At 48.7% G+C, this 19,471-nt stretch overlaps 1 protein-coding gene across 8 annotated transcripts in view; it reads left to right on the top strand.

Moving 5' to 3' along the window:
- The window catches only part of TMEM108 (transmembrane protein 108), a 254,374-nt gene extending 237,574 nt beyond the window's left edge, over positions 1-16,800 (top strand). For all 8 annotated transcript variants that reach the window (XM_065665572.1, XM_065665574.1, XM_065665575.1 and 5 more), the window contains 3 exons: positions 3,504-4,616; positions 14,440-14,594; positions 16,464-16,800. In XM_065665572.1, coding sequence (XP_065521644.1) covers positions 3,504-4,616; positions 14,440-14,594; positions 16,464-16,586 — 1,391 coding nt within the window. In that variant the 3' untranslated portion in view covers positions 16,587-16,800. The remainder of the gene's footprint in view (positions 1-3,503; positions 4,617-14,439; positions 14,595-16,463) is intronic.
- Positions 16,801-19,471: the final 2,671 nt, after the last annotated feature.

Genomic DNA, 19,471 nt, shown 5'->3' with positions numbered 1-19,471 from the left:
AAGGACCATGAGTCCTTAACCCCAAGGGCTTATGCTCTAAGTAAGATCAGTCCTAACAGCCTTAGGCAGCCAAAACTCAAGGATTTTGGCAAAGAGCTGCTGGACTGTGCTTTGAACAGGCCAAAGGCATCTGCTGGGTACCGTCCCAGCTGGGATATCAAAACTTTGGCCATGACAACTTGATAGCAACCAGGTTTCATTCCAGGGGTAGCCTGGGGGACAGTTGGCATCATACCCACCATGGCCCTTTTCCCGATGCAAAGCAGAGATAGAGGTTGGGAAGGAAGGAAAATTGAAGGGTTTGGATAAGTCCATTTCTGTGATAAATGCCTCCTGCAATTTAGTGGAGGAACTCAGAATACCATTTTCCTAGGCTTAAGCCGGAATTGACAAACAGGGCAGTGTAATATCAGGGACCTCAATATGAGTCCTACTTTGTAAGACATTGCATATCCTCAAGTGTTAGAAAAGTAACTGGGAGCTCTGGGCAGCCATTACACATCCAGCCAGAGCAGGTAGTGATGCAGACCATCTGGAAATGCCAATTCCAGCTTTACTTCTGCTTTCCAGTTGGCTGTTGACCAATTATAAAGCAAATTAATTCTACTTGAAAGAGCCAGCAAAGCCCACTGCGAAGTCCTTATTATTATCTTGTTCTCCCTATATATAGCACTGGCTATTTTCACAGTGATCACTAAACTAAACAGTTTTTGAGTAGTTAGGGGCACCGATTAGCTCTGGTTGACACTGAAGGAGTTCCTGTGGTCCATTCGAACAGTCAACCAAAGTCCTAAGTAGCTTATGGGCCACGTTGGCTCTGCAGAAGCTGTTAAAGGGGGCCTAGTGGACAAGCAAACTGTGCCTGCCACCGCCTGAGACAGCCAAATGTCTTGGGGGTTATTGTTCATTGTCAGATAAATTACTTCTGATGCTGCATTTCCTTTGAATAATCACACTTTACAAGCCACCTACAGGTATTAGCTAAATGCATCTGGCTTCCCATGCCTGGTGTGTGGTGACCTGCTACAACAACAGGCTGCCCCAGAGAGTTCATTAATCTTTATAGCAGTGAGCTTCTGATTTATCAGTTTTGCAAGCAGTGGAGGTGGATGTTAGGTGGGTGTTCAGCCAAAGAGCAGGGTTTCTAACCCCAGGGCACAATATGCAGAAAAGCTGTCAACCTCCTCACTCCTTGAGGAAGATCCTGAAGAAAAGTATTAACCCAGTAGAGATGCTTTTCTGCATGAGGTGTGAGAGCAAGTAGTTACACAAAGAACATCCCCAAATCTTAGCAGGCATTATAATCGTTCCAATCTAGTGTCTCCTAAGGTTTGCCAATGCACTTTCTCTTGTGTGCTCAGAACAGCAGGGCTAAAGTTTCCCGAGCCGTTATCTCCACGCACCATATCCCAAATAAATCATCATCCTTTCCTCTTTGAATTTGTTCTGTGGCAGCAACTTGTCTTGGCATGAAGTCTTAGCCATATGGACACTAGAATACCTTCTTTGACCTTGACCTCAGAATAAGCGCTACCAGGAATGTGCAGATATGTTCTCCTTTTCATTTCCAAGAGTGATGCTCCATGAATACAGCACGGTCTGCTCTCCTGGTTGCATCTCAGTGTATGGAATATGGTTTTCCCTTCGATGAGGTGTTCCGCTAAGAGCATGTTGTCTGCAGCTGGCTGGGAACCGGGAAGCAGGATCACAGACGATGGTTTATTTGGCATAGATCTTTATTTCAGGAATAAATAAATCAAAAAGCTAATTTTAGCGTCAGTAACACACACATTAGTAACACACATTACAAGTACATCACATTGCAAGTACATTGCTTGTAATAGTCTTTCACTGTGTTACCCAGTCAGTGGTTTCATTTTATGGATGCTGTGAATGAACAGGAGGCCGGGGCAGGGGGGGGAGAGATAAGGTGAATTCTGTTGGTTGAAGAATTCTGTGCTGTTCTGGTTCAGAAATCAAAGCTAGTGATCAAAGTAGAGGATTTAGCTGGGTTGGAGGAGTAGGTACTGCTCCTTTGGTCAGCTTTGCTGCGTGTAGATGGGTGTGAATGGTGCACAGGATTCAGAATAAACACGTTTCATGGCATCTGCATCTGCCCAGCGTGCAACACAGAGCCCTAGGGCCCAATGGACACCTCATCGGAGATCTTTTATTGTCTCAAGCCCCTGCCTTCCTTTTCTGCTGGTGCCCATAACAGGTATTCTTCCCAAGTAGGGTAGAACCAAATGGCCTAACAATGCTCATGGAGGAAGCTGGCACACCTGGGAAGGGTGGAGAAAGGGGCAGGAAGGTTCTCCACAGGCTTTGCTGGAAGGTTTGGAGTCCTGCAGCTTTGCTGAACGCGTGTCCCTGATTTAGTAAGACTGTGGCAACATTTTTCACCCTGACACTGAAATCCACACTGGCACAGTGCCAATGGTGCCGTCTGATGATGCTCCATGGACTGTGCAAAATGGATTTATTCCATGTGCTTTCTAGTGGGCAAAGTTCCACATTACACTTAGCAGCTTCAACATATGGAAATGGTGACGTGTGATTGATGTGGTCCCTGCATGTCACACTAACTCACGGTGTATTAGCCCTGCATCCCAGGGAGGCTTGTGCTACTGCAGCTGCCCATGTCTGTTATCTGGACTAGGGATAAATGGAAGAATTGATGTTCCCAGTGGTGTGAATCTGGTACTTCATGAGATGTGTGCACTGCAGAGAGTGGCAGGAGACAAATTTCATACAATCCAGTTCCACAGCACATGCGAGCACAGAACAGGGTACCACCATTTGCACATGGGTGCAAAGGGCATTTGTTAGATTTGAGTCAGTCCCTTCATAGTCACCTGACTTTAGAGACGGCTGTGATTTTCTTCTTGTTTCTTTATGTTTTCTTGTTCATTTTTAACATTTGGAGATTGTCCACGTCTCATACTCCAACAGACGTGACTAGATTGTCTGAAATTGCTCAGTAAAGGGCAGCATATATATAACCCAGGAAGCCTTCTCATCAGACATCCCTTCTTGACCTAATTTTCAGCAAGGGCTAAGCAGCTGCTCTCTCAAACCCCAGATTGCTTAATGACATCCAAGACTGGAGGCAGCCCAATTTAGGGTTTTGCAGCCAAAGGAATGACTAAGGACCCCCACAGTGATGCAGACATTGAGCTGGAGGCCTCCTGGACAAAACAAAGATGAAAAGATCTTTTGTTTCTACCCCTAAATGCTTTTGCCTATGGCACTGTCCTGAGTCCATACTCTCCCATTTTTCCAGATTCCCTGCGACCTTCCCATTCCCACCTCGCCTCTTCCACAGCCATGGGGCCACCATGGATTTTCCTTTCCCTTCCTATTTTCCCAGAGAAGCCAACAAAGTTGGATGCTAACTCTGAACATGGAAGGTATCCCTTCCTGCCAGACACACACGCCATACCGTTCCCTGCCTACTGGTCCGTCCCTGGTGTTTCACCATCTCTCTGTGCTTCTCCCTCTAGGTGTTCTACTGATCTTGGCACTGACAGAAGAGCTGGTGTTTTCTGTTCAGGTACTGTCTCCCACTGTCTCCTCCTCTCAGGGCTTCCCGATGAACACTACCACTGTCACAGCCATGGGAGCAACACCTCGCCACAAAGACCACCACGCAGCAGAGCCCCTTCCCACGTCTGCTCACACCGTGCCCCATTCCATCAACGTGGTGGAGAAAGCCCCTTCCACCGGGCAAAAGCAAGCGAGCAGCCCTCGCCTCGGCGACAAGGAAACGTATCATTTACACAACCAGAGTGCTTTGTACTCGGGACACACTCGCCCCAAGGGGAAAATATTCCAGGTTTTCAAAGGCAACTTCACGGAGTCCTCAGAGCCTTACCTAAAGACAACCCTGCACTCTCCCTTCCCTACCCTGAGGAGCCCCTTCACAGACCACCCCTTTCAGTCCCAGACCGCAGCATCCGGTGATCCGAACGGCATGGGTCTGGCAAGAACTACACACTCAGACCCTTCACCCCACCGCAGCACCTCGGGAAGCCTTAGGGAAGCAGAGCGAGGCGACGGGGCCGAGCTAGTGCTGCAGGAGGCAGATTTTGCCACCACAACTGCTGGACCATCAACTGATCCTGAAGCGGTGTCGGTGCCTTTTAAACCCACCCACTACAGCATATGGGATATGCTGAGCAAAAACAACTCTTGGGTAACCTTGAACCTCAGTACAAATGTCCCTCTGTTTGCTGGCGCTGGATCTGCAACAGCAGCAGCGGGGCACTCGGTTCAGACCAGTTTTGATGTCAGTGTCTCCTCCCCGGCAGCGGGAGACCCCAAGGGACCCTCTCCAACACAGCATGGGATGGTGACCAACGTGACCTTGCTAAGCACTGCTCTCTCCGCAGCTCCTGCCACCAGGTTGTCCAGCTCCATTTCCACCGCTGGCTCCACCGCCACCGGGAACTTCCTAAACAGACTGGTTCCTGCCGGGACCTGGAAACCTGGAGTGCAAGGAAACATCTCCCATGTCACCGAGGGGGACAAGCCCCAGCACAGGGCAACCATCTGTCTCAGCAAGATGGACATTGCCTGGATCATTCTGGCTATCAGCGTACCTATATCCTCATGTTGTAAGTTAACTGCTGCTTTGTTCTGCTTTCTCTTTCCATAAAATGCAGATTTCAGCCCATGATTCAAGGAGGAGGTGGTGAGCTAATTGAGATGGATGAGGAGCAATCGCTAGATAGAGATCGCATTCACTGACCAAAGTGCTTCAAAATGCAGAGCTGAAATGTTTACACTCAAAGCATACTTGCTCTGTCGCTATTAGAAATCACTTAGTCATTTGGGGCCTTCATTTGAGGGTATAACACGAGGCTGACCAACTCCAGAAGGTGAAGCAGCTTTACTTCAAAGCATATAAGCTGGTGACCAAAAGGTCGTACCAGTCTTTAATCTAGGAACTGCTATATACTGCCCTGGAATTGGATTTAAAAAGCCCACTGCTAACCCAGAGGATTAATGCCAGTTGCAATGACTGATCCCTCAGGAAACACCGGTTTTCCAGGGCAATATTTCATTGCAGGCAGTTCATGAACTATCAGGTTTTAAAGAATGATACCTAAAGTGCTGGCTTCCTCCATTTGAATTCCAGGGAGCAGGAAGAGTTTGAAATCCTGGTCTTTGGGCACCTGCGAGAGCAGGGCAGGTTGGGTTCGCAGAGCTGGCTTTAGGGCCTCAGCATTCGACACAGGTACAAAACCCACATGGGACATGATGAGAAAGCCGGGTGCTGGGTGTCCCCTGCTTAGCTGGGGTATGTTGGCAAGCCGGGGAATGTATCCTCTGGGGTTTCAGTGGTGCGGGGTGTGATTATGCTCATCTGTCTGGAGTGGAACAAGAGCCAACATTACCCAGCCTTTGCTGCCTGAGGAAACATAAAAGAGGAGCAGCCACCAATACTGAGTAAGAAGTTATTTGCACTAAGCTCTTTTAAAACCAGAAATAGTAAAACATGAATGAAGAATATGAGCTAAGGGAATCTATTTCACACCTGTAACATCTTGGTCGCAAGATAATCAAGGAAGAGCTTAAATGCATAAAGAGGAAACGGTACCTGTAGAGGCTGTTTCACATGAAAGTAAGTTTTGATTTTGCTTTTTCTTGGTTTGGTTTGGTCTGTTGGGTTTTTTTTTCTTTTTATCAGATAGGTTATTTATGAAGTTTGCTTTGTTGAATTGCAACACAGCACTTGGGCAAAAAACTCACAGTAATACTGTATGTAGAAAAAAGCACCACTTAAATCCAGCCCAAAAAGAGAAAGATCATCTCCTTCAAGAGAAATTTAACAAGTCTAACAAAGGCTCAGGGCCACATGAGATCCTAAACAGAATTAAGAAAATTCTGCAGCTGTCTGGAGTCTTCCACAAATCAGTTTTCTCAGGTATTGCTTGCATTCACAGGAAATGGGTGTTCCTAGTTCTGCTGCTTATGATGCAGACACAGAGTTGGGAGTGGCTATTTTATGCCATTACATATTCAGCTTTTGTGGTCTTCTCCCTTTTGGAGAAGAGAAGGCTCAGGGGGACCTTATTACTTTCTACAACTACCTCAAAGAAGGATGGAGAGAGGAGGTGGCTTGTGTCTTTTCCCAAGTAACAAGTAATAGGACAAGAGGCAAAGGCCTGAAGCTGCGTCAGGTATTGGAACAGGCTTCCCAGGGAAGAGGTGCAGTTCCTGTGCCTGGAAGTGTTCAAAAAACATGTGGATGAGGCCTTTGGTGACATGGTTTAGTGGTGGTCTTGGCAGTCCTGGGGTAAAGGTTGGACTTGATGATCTTTAAGGGTCCTTTTCAACCTAGTTGATTCTATTAATTCTGTTGCGTACGGCTACGGGCTGTACTGAGGACATCAGCGAGGGGAGCTGACCGAGCCAGTCCCGCACACAGCTTACCCCTGCTGCTGTCTCCTGCAGCCTCCTGATCCTGCCCCTCTCTTTGGGGCAGGACACTTTGAGATTGCTAAAACCCATTCATTTTGCTCTTCGGTACTTTCTGTCCACCCAGGGAGCTGAATCAGGGTCAGACCTGCAGCCATGAGGCTGCAGGAATACACACCTGGAGAGGGAGCTGCAATCCATTCCAGCGTATTGGATTGGCTCAGCACTATCTGTTAGGCTTGTACCTCTGGGACCATCAGTTCTGCTATACTAATTGTGCTTAAAAATGTAAGTGAGAGCAAAGCTTAAATGTAAAAGATGGACAATAAAAGAGACACCGAAGCAGAAGTGTGAATGCATGCTTCTGCAAAAGATAGGGAGGAGAACTTGGGATATAGCAAGCGCATAGTGAGAAGCAGCAATATTTGATTTGCTGAACAGTGCTTTGTCTATCAATGAGGAAATAGAGGATCAAATAAATTCTCCCAAGTATTATGGTTTGGGCCAATATTCGGAAAGCAAGCTGATCTGGAGAGAAAGCATTCAAAGCACTGTGTGCACCTCTGGTGTCCTCAACATCAGGACATGGAGCTGTTGGAGCAAGTCCAGAGGAGGCCACGAGGATGCTCAGGGGCTGGAGCACCTCCTGTATGGAGACAGGCTGAGAACATTGGGGCTGTTCAGCCTGGAGAAGAGAAGGCTGCGTGGAGACCTCAGAGCAGCCTTCCAGTACCTGAAGGGGGCCTATAGGGATGCTGGGGAGGGACTCTTCATCAGGGACTGTAGTGACAGGACAAGGGGGAATGGGTTCAAACTGAAACAGGGGAAGTTTAGATTGGATATAAGGAGGAAATTCTTTCCTGTTAGGGTGCTGAGGCACTGGAATGGGTTGCCCAGGGAGGTTGTGAGTGCTCCATCCCTGGCAGTGTTCAAGGCCAGGTTGGATGTAGCCTTGGGTGAGATGGTTTAGTGTGGGGTGTCCCTGCCCATGGCAGGGGGGTTGGAAATGGATGATCTTTAAGGTCCTCTCCAACTTTAACCATTCTATGATTCTATGATTAAACACAAAACACAATGTAATATCGTAGAACACAAGCACAGGAAACATAACCAGTTTGTAAACTGGTGTATGTCTCTGCCTGAAGTGTGCCATATATGAGCTAATAACTAATGATAGTAATTATTATTATTGTTATTGTTAATAATAACAACAACATGAAGAGTTGGCAGGGCTTCTAACCCACTGGTTAAATAGTGTTTAAACTCTTCTTACGTGCCGAAACAGGATGTGCCTGTTCTGTTTCTTGTAGTTGTAAGCTGCGCTTTGTAAGCAGGGTGAACGGTATTTGGAAAGTGATCTCTACCAGCTCTAATACAACTGAGTGTTTACATTATTCCAACATTGAAGTCCTGCTTTCAGGACCAGACATCCGAGGATGCTCTTTAGCAGGACTCTCCTTTTACAATCCTCAGACGTATTTCAGAGTTGAAATGAATGGTAGGCAGGCGTTTAAATGGGCACTTTTTGGATCCGCTTGAAATGCCTCATCCAAAAGTTGTGCTGTTTCACCTGTGCCATGCTGAGTGCTGTTGTACAGGCAGTGGTTATTCCTAGAGAGAAGAAAAGCAAGTTGTAATACCAGAAATGCTTTTACCCAGGGGCACATGTGTCAGTCATGGCTCCCCTCTGTGCTGCACACCTGATGGGCGCTTTATTTCCTGACCCTCAGGCATGTGTGTATCTGCAGGCATGGGTGTGCAGGGTACATTGTACGGTATGGGCTGTACATTGTACAGTATACAGTGTATGGTATTGGATGTATGCTGTACACTGTACGGTATGGGGTGTATGTTATATACTGTATACTGTATGGTATGAGGTGTATGGTACAGAGTGTACAGTGTATGGTATTGGGTGTAGGTTGTACAGTGTACACCATATGGTATGGGGTATATGCTGTACAGTGTGCACCATACAGTACGGGGTGTAGATTGTACAGTGTTATGGTATGGGGTGTACAGTGTACAGTATTGGGTGGACGTTGTACAGCACCAGCTACTAAGAAGGAGAAAAATGATTGCTACTGCTGAACCCAGGACAACCGTGTATGGTATGGGGTGTACACTGTCCAGTGTGGGGTGTACCGCGTACAGTGCGCGGTGTGGGGTGTGCGTTGTACCGTGTGTGTATGTGCGTGGTGTGGGACATGCGAAGGGGACTGTCGCCACCTCCCGGGCACAAGCGCCTGCAGCGGAGGACAGACGGCCCCACGCTGGCGTTGTCACTTCTGGTCTAGAGGGGTTGATGCCGAGAGGCGGGTGAAGACCACAGCCACTGGGATTTCGTTTCCTCTTCAAGGGGTGAAAACGCTTCCGGTGAGAGGCTCTCCCAGCCTGCGGGCGTGTGCTGAGAAAGCGCTGTCCTGCTCCAGGCTTGGGATGCTGGCATGTGGAGGGATCTCGGATATCGAGCCTCCGTGCTCTTAAATATCTGAGCTGGCTTAGGAGGGAGCAAGCCCCCAGGCAGGGAGGTTGGCAGCACACCTTGGACAGAAGTGGAGGGAGGTGAGGAGGTGCAGCCAGAGCCTATGAAGAGATGCAGAGCTGCAGGAACCTCATTAACTGGCTGTTGCCTTGCAGAGCTGCGCAGTGGCCAGAGCAGAGATGCCTTTCTCCATATCCCTCCCCTGCGTGAGGGGTGGTGAGGAGGCTGGAGAAGCCTTTCTCATCAGGGGGCTTATGGGGACAGCTTGGGCTGCCCAAAATCCTTGGAAGGGAAGGCTCAGCATGGCACTGCAGGGACACGTCTGTCCTGCTCCGACACATGGACCACTTGCTGTGATACCTTCTATTGACAAGCACTTGCTAAGTGAAAACCTGTGGCCATTTTAGCTTCCGTAACAGGGGAAGTGACCTGCTAGAGCGTGGCCACAGGAGCTCTTTGGAAGAAGTGTCTGGGATGCTGTGCTTCTCCTCATGTGCTTTTTCCTTCTTTCCTGGCAGGAAAGACCCTGCCAGGGTTGTGCATCTAAGAGCAGGAAGCAGCAGAGGGTTTGCTCAGCATCACTGTGCCCGGGCATCTGAGCCCCACTGAGGACTGGCAGTTCCCTCCAGCCATGCTGGTGGCACAGCTCAGTGATTATAAGCACTAGCCTGAAGACGTGGGCCTCAGGAGTTCACCTGTTTAAGTAAGAGATGGGATTTAGCCTCCCTGTCCTTACAGTACATGTTTCTTTAAGGACACATAGGATTCTGAGTCCCACTGAAATCCCTTAAAATGCTAGCCAGAAAAGTAATTCTTCCAATAGGAATGTGTGAGCCGTGTCTGCTGCGTGAACCTGGGGAAGTCATTTCACCTTTTGGTACCTCACTTTCCTGGTATAAATAACAGGGTAATGTTGCCTGTGCCATTTGAGGGCTGCAAAAATGAAGGGTTCTGTATCACTGCATTCCCGGAAAAGCAAAGTCCTATATAACACTGATAGCAGCGTTTGTGGGTTGGTTTTGCGGTGTCCTTCAGGCAGCCTTGCCCATGTTTGTGCCCATGCGTTCGTACGTGTGTGGGTTCTGCAATGAAGAGCACGACACAGTATGAATTCACTTGAAACCCCACCGTCCTGCTCCTTGGGCTCCCGGTGCTTGTGTCTCTGTAATTACAGAACGACACGATAGAACGTGGGAGAACAGAGACTTGCAAATCAGATGCGCAGAAGTGAATCCATTCAGGCAGTTCTGCTGACACGGGAGAACGCGAGAGGAAGGCTGAGCCCCCGAACGCTGGCGTCAGCAGAACTCAAAGAGTATGTGAAGAATTGCCTTGGACCTAACCCCACTTAGCTCACGTTGCATGCATTGGGATGCTTTCCAATATCAGCTTCATCACTTGCTTCCTGATCCTGAAGCAAGAGAGATCCCAAGGCCTGAGTGTAATCCTCAGGTGTGAGCTCAGGCTGAGCTGGAGAAGAGCCTCCTGCCTCCAGATGGAAGCAGCTGTGATCAATAACCCAACCCACTAACATCTATATCATAGCTAAGCTATATATAGATAGATACACACACACACACATACTATATAGTATATAGCATATGATGGCTTGGCTTCGCAAGCAAAGATTTGGGTAGGGCTTTAACCACTCTTACCACAAGCACAATGACCAAGGGCATGTGGGATATGCAAATCTGGCTGGAAAAAAGGGTGCTTAGGCCATCAGGAAGTGTCCACATACTACATACTATATATATACACATATACTGTATATATAGTATACTATTTATACAACTATAGGTGGCCACAGCAAGTTAAGGAAATTGAAAGGGACTTGAATCCTCATTATAGTAGTCATTGAGGCAAGGGTGCTGTAGAAACACAGTTAATGTTATGATCTACAGGCATAAGGAGAATTAACAACCTACGGTCTGAGTATTGCCTTCAGGTCTGTTAATGTCATGTTCGGTGTGGGAGCTGGAGAGTGTAGGAAAGGGGTATGCGGCTAGGTAAGACTGGTAAACTACTGAAGTGGGTTGGAAGGAAAGGGAAGACTATCATGTAGTTGTAGGGAGTTGGTATGATCTCATTACCCTGCATTTATGAAGCCCATGTTAAACACGGGGTATAATCCTGGTGGATTATGGTTTTTAAAACATTGGAAGATTAGGAAAGAGCCTTGTGAATTGCTTAAGAGCTGTGAAATGCAACATAACCACATTCGTGTCACACTGTAGTCCACGAGGCTAAAGCCCACATGTATAGGGAACATTTCTGATAGCAGAGGGAAAGCTTTTAATACAAAAGGCAAAAGGAGATGGAGGAAGTGGTGGTTGAAGCTGTATTTGGACAACAAGGGGAGTGGAAACATGTCCCCACAATGGAAACTGAGCATTAAAACAAACACAGTGGGAATGGGATGGATATCTGGAAACTCCATGTCCTTAAATGATGCTGGGTTGGAGATGTGCTGTTCCTTAAACGCAGCTTGCGGTTAACAGGCAGTGTCTCCTGGTGTGCAGGTGTTGTGCCGGAGATGTGGGTCACGGGCACATTCCCACCAGCCTCAAAACCTGTAAAGCTGTGAGAACCTCGAGTCTCCTGCTTGTGGGATGTGTTATGTCCTGTTCCAGTGCGGGGGGTAGGGGATGGACAGGAGGTAATGCACTTGTAGGGCCAGAAAGAAGCAAGTGTCAGAGCTGGAGCCTGTCAGCCGCTCAGCCCCTGAATGCATAGGTTGAAAACCAGAGAAGAGCTATTCCTTTTCCTGGCCAAAGGGCTGGCCATCTCTGAAGCAGAGGTGATACATGGCAGCACTGAGCAGCAGCACTTTCTCCTCCATTTGAGGACACCACATAACACAGCAGGAAAGATAAGCAGGGTATTGCAGCTACTCTTTCTCCCTTCAGCTCTGTTGCTGTTGCCATCTCTCCCTCCCAAGCCATCTCTGCCCTCTGTGTATCTTCATCCATTTAATATAGCCTAGCTGCCCGTTGCAGCTGCCTCTCTGGAAAGAGGGTTTTGTCTGTAATACACGTAATTCTAATTGTGGGAGCACATAGGTCTCTGAGAATATTGGTACAGCTGTACCCTGCTCCTAGGAATGTTCTGGAAAAGATCAGTCCTGTGCTAGTTACATTCATTTCACTCAATTATACCCCAAAAGGGTAGTTCGTGTAAGATAGAAATAGCCCTATTCTGTCTCTGCTGTCCTCTCTCTCCCTCAAATCTGTGCTTTGAGTTGATGCAGCTTTGATAGACAGCCTTCTGCTAAAACATTTGTATTCAGGGAATCTCAGGAACCCATTTGCCATGGGTTTCCATCCATTTGCTTGTGTGTGCTCTAAGGTTGGAGGCCAAGGGTGTAATTAAGGGAGAGAGCATTACTGCTGTAGAGCAGCCATATCTGCACATGGCAAGGCCATTTCCTGCTGGAAGAAGAAGAGTCTCTCCCGACTGTCACCAGCTTTCCAGCCCTTAAAACCCAAATCCGATGCTTCTCTGTCAGCAGCCACACCATTTTACAGCTGGAAAACCTCAGCACAGCAATCGAGTTGGCTTTACTGGGGTTCTCATATCCTCAGGCACGTTCACAAATGCTCTGTGCCTTAGGGAGCCCTTGTTGATGCAATACTGAAAAGCTCCCGGGTCTGTTGGCTCTCACCAGCAGTGGGGGGGACTAAAGGTAGGGCCTGCTGCACTTTCTAATCTTAAGGAAGGATGGGACACGGAGAGGGCAGAGGCAAAGTAGGGATGCAGCCCTTGAGAAGGATGGGCAGTTCTGGTGGCCCCCATGGGGTGCCTGCTAACAGGCACAGCAGCAGGAGTCGTGCTGTCAGCAAATGAAGTTGCTGGTGACAGAAAGACTGAAGCAATACGAGTCAAAGCTAACAGTCAGTGTGATGATGACCTGCTTTTGTGAGACCTGCAGGAGCAGCGCAGGCAATTTTTCCATTAGTTTCGGGAGAAGACTTATGGCCTCAGCTCACCTTGCCCTTTGAATGAGACATAAATTGCCTGAACTCAAACCCATCAGGGTTTTTTCTTAGTAGCTCATTATTTGGTTTTAAACAGAGCTCTAGCCTTGCACTGCTGTATTGCCACTTTACCCACGGCTTATGGGGAGCTGCAGTGTTTGTGAAAACACGCAGAGCAGCTCTGACCTCTCTGCAGTCTGGTCCTGCCTCTGGGCTATCGTTCTGATAAACGATTTTGGCTGTAGCTGAGAAAATCATGTCTTTTTCTGCTTCATGAATATTTTCTCTCTTCTTTCCTACCACCCGGGGTTTGGAAAGAAAGGGGTGAATTTAGAGCAGGGCATTCCCTGGATAAATCAGGTAGATCGCAAGCACAACTGGTCGGTGCATTCCACAGGTGTAAGACAAGCACACAGCTTATGCGTTAACCCTCTGAGCAGAGCGTGGTACGTGCCTCGGCTTCTGCCTGAGCAAGGACCAGCGGGAGCAGCGAGTTTGTTACAGTGGGCTTGCCTGGCTCTTGTAAAAGTGCCAGGATCACCCGTCCGAACGGCAGCAGGGATGACTGAACAGAAAGCAGTTCCAGAAAACAGCCCTCCGCTTTGTGTTGGGACGTTATCCCGGCCGGCATCTCCGCCAGGACACCAGAGGAGATACCAGGGGAGAGCAGACAGGTTCCACTTCATCTTCCCTCAGTGCTCTGCTTTAAGCTCGAATATTCAGATAAGAGAAAAAGCCAGGCTCAGAAACTGCTGCTGCCCAGGGAAGTGTGGGGAATGGATTGCACTTATCAGTAGACCCCACATCCCGATAGAGCTGAGGGAGACAGGCAGGAAAAACCCAGCTCTGGGGTAAATGCTGCACTGGAAGCATAACCTGTGCGAGACAGGTACCAGAAGGGATCTCCGTGCCATCTCATCCTGCTCAGGAGCCCATCTGGTCACTGATGTTCTGGAGCATGGTCACAAAGTACCTAAAATCCAAGTTACAAATGGAAGGTGCCAGCGGCAGGGATCGGTGTCACTTTAGCGCGGAGGCTTTTGGTGCTGAAGACATGCAGCTACCTGCATGTAGTAATTTGGTGCCTGAGCCTAGGACACGTCTCTCACTGCCCATTTGCTAATGTGCTCATTGCTGAAGTGTCTGAACACACTTGGAGCAGAAGAGATGTGCACAGCAGCATCCTTCACAGTCCCTGGGGAGAGTCCTCTGTCCTACAGGGTCTATAAATCCCTGCTTAGGTATTAAAATACCATCAGCTACACCACCAAAGCTATCCCTTGGCCAGGCAGCCGCATCTTGGAGATTATAAAGTCACATCAAAAGGGAAGCAAAACTGATCTTTCTGCCAAGCCCAAAGTCTCATCTGCTTGGCCCGGATTCTGACTTAATTGTGTGGGGTTTGGTAGGAGAGAGCTAGATCCGACCAAGAGTGAATCGTATGAACAAAGGTCACCAGCCTTCCCCTTAGGTAACGTAAAACCCAAATCCACGGTACTGATGAGTCCTTATTGAAAGGAAATAACCGCATTTTTTACATGTTTCTATTGACAGCAGTTCTGCTGACAGTCTGCTGCATGAGGAGGAAGAAAAAGACATCCAACCCAGAAAACAACCTGAGCTATTGGAACAATGCTATTACCATGGACTACTTCAACAGGCATGCTGTAGAGTTACCGAGAGAGATCCAGTCACTGGAGACTTCAGAGGTACGTGCACATTGTACGTTCCCTGTTTCAGGGAAACAGGGTTTTGGGAAGGACTCACCCCTACACATGTATAACGTGTATGTCACCAAAACCAGATTGCACCCTATTCCCAGCTGTTGCACATGTATTCCATAATGCTGTGTGGTCATGGGAGTTAATCACCTCTAGGTGACTTTGTTCCTGAGTTTCTCTTCCTTTTGAGCCTATGGCCAATGTTTGTCCCATACCACGACTGCTTAGGAGAGTTCTTTGGGCTGGCTTGTTACTGACAGTCAGTCCTTCTGCTCTGTGTGCTGTGCATGGCCCACACAGCATCAGGTAAGGGGGGTAGTGGGACTTTATAATGCAAAGAAACTTCATGCATTTATGCCTCAGGAGCTTCTTCAGTCCTAGTTCAGGTGACTGTTGCCAGTATATAAGCAAGTGAAACATTATTGGGAGCGTGTAATAGGGGTGTGTACTCATCAGCCTTGACTTAAGGGATCTGACTGGTTCAGTGCCATTATTCGTACGTGTGCAGGTGATCCTGTAGGTAGAAATGCATCCCTGGCCTCAGAGATAGAGAAGATTTAGCTTAGTTCAAAGGTATTTAAAACTTAGAAACAGTAGAGAGTTTGGGTTTATGCTAAAGAGCTTTTCAGATCAGTTAGCTACCGACTCATCTCATTAGAGACAAACAAAAGCATTTAGAAAGGAACCTCTGAGATGTGATTAGACAAGCACTCACAGCCGCTTCATTAACCCTAATCATGTTGCTCAAGCTACGGCAGGAGTTGGTCTAGACTTACCAAGAGTCAAATGATATATTTACATATATATATGATGTATATTCACATATTCAAAAGCTATCATCTGCATCACGTCATCTGTCTGAGGAGTGCCACAAGGATGCTCAGGGGCTGGAGCACTTCCTGTATGGAGACAGGCTGAGAACACTGGGGCTGTTCAGCCTGGAGAAGAGAAGCTGCGTGGAGACCTCGGAGCAGCTTCCAGTGTCTGAAGGGGGCTACAAGGATGCCGGAGAGGGGCTCTGCATCAGGGACTGTAGCGATAGGACAAGGGGTGATGGGTTCAGACTGAAACAGGGGAAGCTCAGGTTAGATCTAAGGCAGAAGCTCTGCCCTGTGAGGGTGCTGAGGCGCTGGCACAGGGTGCCCAGAGAAGCTGTGGCTGCCCCATCCCTGGCAGTGCTCAAGGCCAGGTTGGACAGAGCCTTGGGTGACATGGCCTCGTGTGAAGTGTCCTTGCCCATGGCAGGGGGCTGGAACTGGATGATCTTAAGGTCCCTTCCAACCCAAACCAGTCTGGGATTCTGTGTTTCTATGACTTCTAGGTGCCCAGTCTGAGACTGTCAGAGGAGCTCTTCACTCACAGCTCCTCCTGCCTGAGGAAGGGTAAAACCAGCTCAGCAAACTTCCCTGTCTGGGAGCTGGAACCTCCCATATTCAGGCACTTCGGGAAGATTGTGAAGAATGATAGAACAATCATGTAGTGATGGGACAATGGGTTGAAACTTACACAGGGGAGGTTTAAATTGGCTATAAGGAAGAAGTTCTTTACTGCAAGGAAGTTCTTTACAGTGGTGAGGCACTGGGATGGGTTGCCCAGGGAAGTTGTGAATGCTTCGTCCCTTCAAGGCCAGGTTGGACAGAGCCTTGGGTGGGATGGTTTAGTGTGAGGTGTCCCTGCCCATGGCAGGGGGGTTGGAACTGGATGATCTTGAGGTCCTTTCCAACCCAAACCATTCTGTGGTTCTGTGATAAAAACATCAGCCCGTTCCCCACATGTGCTATACAGGGCAGCGGTGCGCCCCGTGTGCTCACAGCGGGGGTGCGAGGTGCTCAACCTGCTTCTGTGTCTTTGTCCTAGGACCACCTCTCCGAGCCGCGCTCCCCTGCCAACGGCGACTACCGTGACAGCGGGATGGTCCTTGTGAACCCCTTCTGCCAAGAGACACTCTTTGTAGGACACGAGCAAGTCTCTGAAATATGAGCCCCCCGCTCCCCCGTACTGCAGTTCCATCTCGACTGTCCCCAGATTATAAATAAATATATATATTATAAATATAGCCTTTGTGTAACCCTGAATTACAAGAAACGTTTTCAGCTTTTCTTTTCTCCCTCAGAATTGTCAGCCCCTTTTTTATAAGTGTGGTAAAACTTTACAGAACTGTGGCTTTATAAAATAAAGGTATTTCTAAGCAAAACACCTCTCGGGTGGACTGGTTTCTTCGCTGTCATTTGCAACCCGCTGCTCGACATACTTGGTGTGGAAGAGGATTGGGTAAGGCTGGTTTTGGGGCAGGCAGCATGTGCTGGGCACAGCATCCTGCATCCTACATGACATCCCTCAGGCTGGCCATGAGCATTCCTGCTTGGCAGCCGTCCCTTCTCCTGCTATAAAATGACTTTGGTCACTCCTTTCCTTTAGGAACACAAGCAGACAGGACCAGCTCCATTGCCAGAAGTCCATACAGCTTGAGTGCCAGTCTTGTATCCTTTGTGTGATTCCAGTACTGCTCGAGCACTGACTGGGATAAACCCTTCAGAATCCTCTTTGCAGTAGGAACCAGCAAGGGTTAGCAGAGGGGGGAGCAGGAGAGCTGGACCGAAGTGAGATGACAAGCAAACCTACTGCACCCATAGGATCCAGCCAGGCAAGACATGGGCAAACCTGTTGGTGTTGTCATGTTGCCTCATGAGTTTTTTATGTTGCTTTCTTCAGATGTAATCAGAAGAGCCAAGGTCCAGATTGAGCTCCAGAGCAATGAGCATGGACAAGAATTACCTTTTCTCCTGCACAGATGCCCTAACTATACTACATGTTGGACTCAGCTGCTCCACTTGGCCTGGTGTGTGCAGTTCTGGTGCGCCCAGCATAAGAAGGACATGGAGCTGCTGGAGCAAGTCCACGGGAGGCCGCAAGGATGATCGGGGCTGGAGCACCTCCTGTGTGGAGACAGGCTGAGAACACTGGCTGAGAAAACTGAAACAAGTTCAAGTTCAGGCAAGTTCAGGTTAGATCTAAGGCAGAAGCTCTTCCCTGTGAGGGTGCTGCGGCGCTGGCACAGGGTGCCCAGAGAAGCTGTGGCTGCCCCATCCCTGGCAGCGCTCAAGGCCAGGTTGGACAGAGCCTTGGGTGACATGGTCTAGGGTGAGGTGTTGTCGTGGTTTAAGCCCAGCCGGCAACCCAGAACCACGCAGCCGCTCTCTCACTCCCCCCCTTCCTTCCCCCACTCCTGGAGGGATGGGGAGGAGAATGGAAAGAATGTGACTCCCACAGGTTGAGATAAGAGCAGCCCAGTAACTAAGGTATAACACAAACCACTGCTGCTGCCACCAATGATAATAATGATGAGGGAAATAACAAGGGAAGAGAATACAACTGCTCACCACCCGCCGACCGATACCCACTCTAGTGGAAGGTGTCCCTGCCCATGGCAGGGGGTTGGAACTCGATAATCTTAAGGTCCTTTCCAACCCAAACCAGTCTGGGATTCTATGAAGGGAAGTTTTGAGCTCAGGGTCAGTTAACCAAGCATTATCGTTAACCCAGCACCTTGTCCAAGGGGAGTCACAGCTGGTACCAGACAAAGGAATTACAACACATCTGGTCCAGCTGTTCCCACCTGCCAGCAGTGTCCCGGTGGCTGCAGTTACTCAGAGCAGCCTAGGACCATGGACCAAGGGGCCATGGAGCCTTTGTCACCCTCCTTGCTCCCTGTCCCACATGTGCGCTTTACTGTGCCAGGGCAGACATCTGAATGGGGGGCAGAGGCTGCCTAAAATGAGAACCCTGTAATGCTATAGGGGCCCTCCTAGATACGTGATTTTCTGCTCACATCAGAGTAATCCACTGCTTCCCTGCGAGGTGACCAGGGCAGGCAGGAAGATGTGGCTGTGTATGGATGTGGATGGGCGCTTTGGGAATGTATCTTTCCACTGCGAAGCAAATGCACTGTGGTATCTGTGAGCCTCAGGATCAACTACTAAATGGCCTCCTGGAAATCACTGGTTGATTAAGAGGGTAAAAACTTCCTCAGAGTCTTGCTGAGAGCAAAAGCAACCCCCTGAGAACCATCACCCCTGTTTCAGCAAGGAGGTGGAAAGAAAGAACAAGGTTTAGAGAGGATTAAATTCAGTTCTTTGTTTAGGAGTCCATAGGTTTAGATCTGTTCGCTGTGCACGGGGCTGCTTTTGCAAAGCAGGTGATTGGTTTTTATTTAACACAAGCAAATACACGGAGGATGTCGTGTAAGAAACACTGGAGGATTCCTCTCATTTCGCCAGCCCAGTCTGCTTGATCTAACCTAGAGGCTAGCCAGAGATCCTCACCAAGCTGCGAGATGCTGCGTTATTCCCAAGCATCAAGCAACTGGGAAGCGGGGACCCAACTTTAGGCTGTCTCTCAGTGCTCAGGCTTAAAAAGCAAGTCAAACAAGCCCCGGGCACCGCCGCGGCGAGCCAGGATTAGGGTCCCACGGAAAACAGGGATTTCTGATTACATTCCGTCTCGCCAAAGCCTCGCCGCCACCCCTGTCCAAACCTACCCTGCATTAGGGCAATGGCCAACATCAGCACATTGCAGGCATGCCTGCAACGATGTGCCCACAGGAATCCTGCACTGGAACAAGTGTGGCATCCTGGCCGGGAAGCATCCCTGGGTGTAGGTAGAAAAAGCCATATCTAACACTGTACAGTGAAGGATCCCACTGTACCACGAACACATCCTACTTGTGTACTCAGAAACCGCCCACTTGGTTGCTGCTCACTAAAGAGCAATGACTTGAAAAGCCAAGCAGGGGAAAACTCCCCCATCTCCTGCAATAAGTCTCAGGGGTTGTTTTGCCCTTTTCTTTCAGTTCACAGTTGCCTCAC

The sequence above is a fragment of the Lathamus discolor genome, chromosome 2 (genome assembly GCF_037157495.1).
Source record: "Lathamus discolor isolate bLatDis1 chromosome 2, bLatDis1.hap1, whole genome shotgun sequence".
Classification (NCBI taxonomy): domain Eukaryota; kingdom Metazoa; phylum Chordata; class Aves; order Psittaciformes; family Psittacidae; genus Lathamus; species Lathamus discolor.
The sequence above is the reverse complement of the archived record's forward strand: the minus strand, read 5'-3'. Positions and strand labels throughout refer to the sequence as shown.